This window comes from Bombyx mori, chromosome 26, assembly GCF_030269925.1.
Source record: "Bombyx mori chromosome 26, ASM3026992v2".
Lineage (NCBI taxonomy): Eukaryota > Metazoa > Arthropoda > Insecta > Lepidoptera > Bombycidae > Bombyx > Bombyx mori.
The window spans coordinates 2,517,860-2,523,859 of record NC_085132.1 but is presented as its reverse complement, the minus strand read 5'-3'; the positions used below and the strand labels follow the sequence as shown (position 1 = coordinate 2,523,859).

At 38.1% G+C, this 6,000-nt stretch overlaps 1 protein-coding gene across 1 annotated transcript in view; it reads right to left on the bottom strand.

The window, feature by feature from the left end:
- Positions 1 to 2,416: 2,416 nt before the first annotated feature.
- The window catches only part of LOC101737794 (homeobox protein HMX3-B), a 47,619-nt gene continuing 44,035 nt past the window's right edge, over positions 2,417 to 6,000 (bottom strand). The window contains exon 4 of the mRNA XM_038020683.2: positions 2,417 to 3,749. Within this exon, the coding sequence (XP_037876611.1) occupies positions 3,106 to 3,749 (644 nt within the window). The 3' untranslated portion in view covers positions 2,417 to 3,105. The remainder of the gene's footprint in view (positions 3,750 to 6,000) is intronic.

Sequence of the window (6,000 nt, the reverse complement as noted above, 5' to 3'; positions counted from 1 at the left end):
TTCCTATTAGCGGAAAACCCAATAGCTTCATTACTGGTGGTAGGACTCTTGTGAGTCCGTACGGGTAGGTACCGCCACCCTGCCTATTTCTGCCGTGAACCAGTAATACATTTCGGTTTGAAGGGCGGGGCAGCCGTTGTAACTATACTGAGACCTTAGAACTTGTATCTCAAGGTCGGTGGTCCATTTACGTTGTAGATGTCTATGGGCCCCAGTAACCACTTAACACCAGGTAGGCTGTGAGCTCGTCCACCAATTTAAGCAATAAAAAATAAGAAGCTGGGTCATGGTTGGATCGAAAATAGCCATCGAATTAAGGGGCGTACCAATTGTTTTATTTAATTTAGTTAATGCATATGATTTAAAAAGACCAAATAGAAAGAGATGGAATTTAAAACAGACAGAGAGCGAAATATATTATGGGTTTTTTTAACGGAGCGCGTTATTGAATATATTTTTCTATTGTTTTTTTAATTATTTATTTTTTATTTTGGCTCCAACGCCTTTGGCATTGAATTTGCCAATGTCACAGTATGCACAAAAATCACAGATGCTTAGAGACAAAAAAATACAAATAAATTTGATCAGTTTTTCCATACGCGAATCTGTGATTTTAAGAACAGTACAAGCAAATATTGTACACTAACTACTGTAAAGATAAATATTACTAGTAGATAAAAATTTACATGGAATATTTACATATTTAGAATACATAGGTACTAAAGTTTTGTTTTTTTCTATTTCTATCTCTTTCTATTTGCGTAGATTTAGAAGCTATGGTCGAAGCCGATAGTCTTATTATCTTAGAATTTTGACACCCAAAATTAATCCGTAATGAATTTTAACATATACCAATATTTGTTAAAACATGAATTTTCGCTGAGATAATTCCTAAGGCTTAACAACGACTGTTATTCTCGAAACTTTATAAGACAGTAGAAAAATACAAAGAGCAGCCAGCCATCTTTTAAAACATAAAAATTCGTTTGCCCAACACTTCGCTATCGTGACGGGAAGTGCGTTGGCAGCGAACCGGAAGCGCCGGATTTGGACGGTTAGAAGCGGCGCGTGCCAGCGTTTAAAAATTACCCCGAAATCAGGGTGTTTTTGACAAACACAGTTAAGGGATAAAGATCGTCGATTATTTACTCGATAAACTATTACGAAACTAATAATGTCATTTTTAAATCTCATTAATTTTTTTCAAGTATAACATGATTTCAATTTTACCAGCTTCATTATTGAAGTCACTTGTCTAAAATTGTTTTAAATCTGAGAGCACTATAAAATGCAAAACGCATTGTCTTTTTTTTATGATTGAAAGATTACTGGTGGCCCGAAGGCCTTTCCAGTTTCACCAGGACAGGAAGGTGAGCAAAGGCTGAGCCAGGAGGGGTGGGATTTGCTAACAACTGCCCGAGCGTCTCCGAAGGAGACCTTACAACTCAAGAGCAATAATAATTGTTTCGCGAATGAATCTACTACCGGATCGCGCCCCGCTGAGAAGATCCGGCGAGAAACTCAGCGAGCTGATGCATGGGTTAGGGCAACATAATTCCATCAATGGCGCAGCTTGTTCTTACCACTTACCACAAGGGTAAACTCATAAATTTTGCGTATTTAATTTTTGTTACATGAAGTCTCAGTACAAAAATGTCAGGACACTTTTGCTTTTGAATTGAGAGGAAGCAGTTGAAGAGGATAACTATAATCAATTTTTACTATTTTTAATTTTTTGTGTAGGGAGATTTATAAATAAAAGTAAACAATGTTATTGCATATCATTTATATTCCGCGCGATATTTTCAGCATAATATACATTACATAATGCGATGACATAGATGAACTACCTAGTAATTAAGCAATGATTTAGTAATTTATTTTATTTAGGCTAGCAACATTACAGAATTACAACCAAACGAAACGATTAATAACAAAAATAATTAAGGCTAGGATTACATTGGGCAGACGCTAGATACACTGTATTTATGAGTGTATAACTCGCTGTTCGATATACTCATCTTAATCTATGAACAGCTAGCAAGATCATATGCATCACGTGTGGTTATTTACAACTTATTTCTATGCACATATGTATGTACTTCAACGCCTTTATCGCGTAAGTAGATCCCACGCCTGACCAATGTAGCACCAACTTAATTTGTCGGGAATTATTTTACTTGGAATATTTTTATTTAAAAAAATTTTTATGATCCTGGTAACACTGGCCATCTTCTTTTTCTTTCAAGCCTATTTGAACTTCGAAGGACCGAATGAAACCCCTACTATTGTTTTTGATATAATAAACGAAATTATTGTGTTAACTTGTAATAGTTTTACACAAATTTATATATCTGTCAAATACAACATTCACCATTCAAAGAAGTGAAACTTTAACAAAAAGAAAATGTCTACGCGCAACATTCAGCCGTGTTTTTATTCAAACAACTTTTTCAAAGACAGGAAAAAACATTACACAAGTATATTTATTTACTTATTAACATTATAAAAGCATATTTTCAGTTCTTCGAATTCCTAATATTTACAAACATTAACTAGAGCCTTACAACTAAATAAATAAAAGTATTATTCGTTAAAACATTCGTTATATACAAAACTGTACACGTTATTACATCGAATTATAATTTTTTATTTATTTGTACGATACTTTTTATACCGAAATTATTCACGTCAAAACATCAAACAGCATCACAAAGAACTTGTACTATCCCACACGATTTCAATGAAATACATGTAAGTCTTTTTGCAGAGTTTTTTTTTTTCATTATTCAGTTTGGCACGTTGCGTTCAAACAACAATTGAACCGTCAGATAACTTACACAATACAAACATTCTATCGTTTCCAAAATGAATAAAACACAAGCCCCCCGAAATGCCTTTTTTGTCGATATCCGATTGAATAAATAAAATGACTAAGCCTACAGCTTTCGTAATCCATACGTATAAGTTTTACAATTCGAACGATTTGGCATTTAACACTCAAAATTCATGACTAGTCCTGCGTTTTTTTTTTTAATTAATACACTTTTAATTTAAATACGGTCCGTCCGCTGAGGAGGCCCCGCGAGCGGCTTCAAGCGGACACTATACCAGACTCGAGAGGGGAGCCCGTGACGTCACCGGAGAAGCCGGGAGGGGCTGCAGCTGCTGCGGCGCCTGCTGAGGAAAATAAACTCCGGGCTCGTTGGAGAACTGAGGGTGCATCGGCAGCGGCGTGTGCGGGATCGACGTTGGTCGCGACTCGTGATACAGAATCGGTACCCGAACGAGACGTTGGGCGGCGTGGGCCATGTTTGCCGCTTCTAGCTCAGCAGCTAACTGCCTCTTCCACTTGTTACGTCGGTTCTGGAACCAGATCTTTACCTGAGTCTCGGTGAGATGTAAGCTAGCCGCTAAGCCGGCGCGTTCGGAGCTGCTCAAATACCGTTTCATGTCGAACGTGGATTCAAGCTGGAACACTTGAGAACGTGAGAAGACCGTGCGCGTTTTCTTCTTCCTCTTTCCTAAATTCGTATTGGGGTCTCGTTTTTCGTCTTTATCGAAATCGTCGCTCTCGTCTATGTCGGGATCGGAGTCCTGAGGGTCTTGCTGCTGCGGGTATAAGGCGGGGTGTAGTCGCGGTGAACGAGGGGACGAACGCGACGGCGACGGAGGAGTGGGAGCTCGTGGCGGACTCCGGGGACGCGGAGATCCACCAGCTGAGCCTTCTTCATTAGCAACGCAATCCTCTGTAACAAGATAATTGAATTTAATATTAATGTCGACTTTTAGTACATAGATTTCACCAGCTCACTGCTAACCTATGATAAATGATCACCAGAAGCTTTAAACATCAAAATGAAATTGCTGCCACCTACTGAGGTAGGTGTCTAGCTGCGTGTCTGGGTAACCTCATATCTCTTGAAATAATGTCTCTGAAAGCTTCGGTAGTATTAAATCTTTCAAGCAGCAGAAATAGAGAGCACCTTACAGTCCATCGGGCTGGCGACTACATATACATATACATGTAGGAACGGAACGGAGTGATATGGAGGAATGACAGATATGGACCATGACTGAGTGAGAGAGATAGGAGATGTCGTGTTAGGAAGTAAGAAAGGAGGCGAATGAATGCGGAACATCTATTTTATTGCATAAGCAACACGGGAGTAGTTTCCGGACGCGACGACGCTCAGACGCATTGTAACCCGGAAGACGAAAGACGTAACTTAAGACGAAATAATAAGACGCTGTTACTTAAGACGAAATAAAGCATCGAGTTTTTGTGAAGTGATCGAGCGTTTCATTGGCCCACCCCGAATTTAAAATCCCTCATAAATATACATATATCGATAACTCCATCCCGCTTTACCTTCTCAAATAAATAATTTGACTAAAATACAACTAAAAACTCCACTATCCGGAATTAGATTAACAAACAGAGGTTCAGATTTCGAAGATATCCTTCGAATTGCGCACCGGTACGCGTTGTCGTTTCAGATTACGAATCAAATCGTGTAATAGTTGTAACATTATATGTTTCCGATCCGCGTCCGCTGTGTCTCTAATGAAGCCCAACAATGCTAATCTGCGCTGATCTGTCGTGCCCTATTGACTTTACACGAATAAAACGAAGTTGCAATATTTATAGGCAACGTTTTAAGTGAAACTCATTAAAATATTAATTAGTTATCAAGCTCGGTCATAAATATTGTGTCCTCAATTAACAGGTGATTCTAAAAATTCCGATTTTCGACCCTAACATTATTGTTTTTAAAAAAGGTTTTAGTACTGTGCCTTTGATATGCAAAACTGTGGTGTGGCAGCAGATATTGTGCATGCCAGTAAACCAATAAAAAAAACATTTTAGACGCTTTCCAATTTCTGTGGGTAACATGTTTAAGTGTTTTTGTGTCTGGCCTAAAAGATAATTAAAAAAAAATTTTTTTTTTTATTGCTTCCATGGGTGGATGAACTCACAGCCCACTTTGTGTTAAGTGGTTACTGGAGCCCATAGACATCTACAACGTAAATATGCCACCCACCTTGAGATATAAGTTCTAAGATCTCAAGTATAGTTACAACGGCTGCCCCACCTTTCAGACCGAAACGCATTACTGCTTCACGGCAGAAATAGGCAGGGCGGTGGTACCTACCCGCGCGGACTCACAAGACCCGCACAACTACGTCACACGCTAAATTAAAATTTGATCAAATTTTAAAACTGGCTAAAATAAGTACAGTCAAACCTGGATAAGAGAGAGTTCAAGGGAGCACAATCTCATTCTCGCTTATAGAGGTTTCTCACTAACCCGAGTTTCTCACTAATGCTCCCTCTGAATTTCATTTCTCGATTTTCCGCATTCAAACGCATTCACTATTTTAAGTTTATCACTTAATGACAGTACTTTAATTTTCCGTTTTGACATGATGCAGAACAGAACTTTTCTTCGCAATTGGTTAACGATAAACTGAGTAAGTCCGACAAACAGGACGGTACACAGGCACACGTGTCCATTCGAAAAGAACGCGATAAAATATCAACATTATTTAGTTCCACGAAATAGAATAGGTTCAATATTGACGAGAAAACAATTCAAAAACAATGGTAGGAAGTTTCACAAAAGTTAAGAATGAGTCATAAAATAGCAGATGTTAAATTTGTAATTTGTTTTTTCATTTGTTCCTCCTAAATAATATAAATAAATAAAGCTCGACTCTCACTTATAGAGGTATAGATAAGTAGCAGTCTCACTTACGGAGGTCCATGAGGGAAAAACGACTCTCTCTTACAGAGGTTTCTGTTTCTCTCTAATAGAGGTTTTGGAAGCTTAAAATGACGGGTCCTGACTATTACTCTCACTTATAGAGTTTTCTCACTTATCCAGTTCTCACTTACCCAGGTTTGACTGTATAACTAACTACTAAGTGTACGTTTTATAAGGGTAACGTTTATAAAAAGTTTAAAATTAATCGACATTGTGACTTTAAGTGCAATAA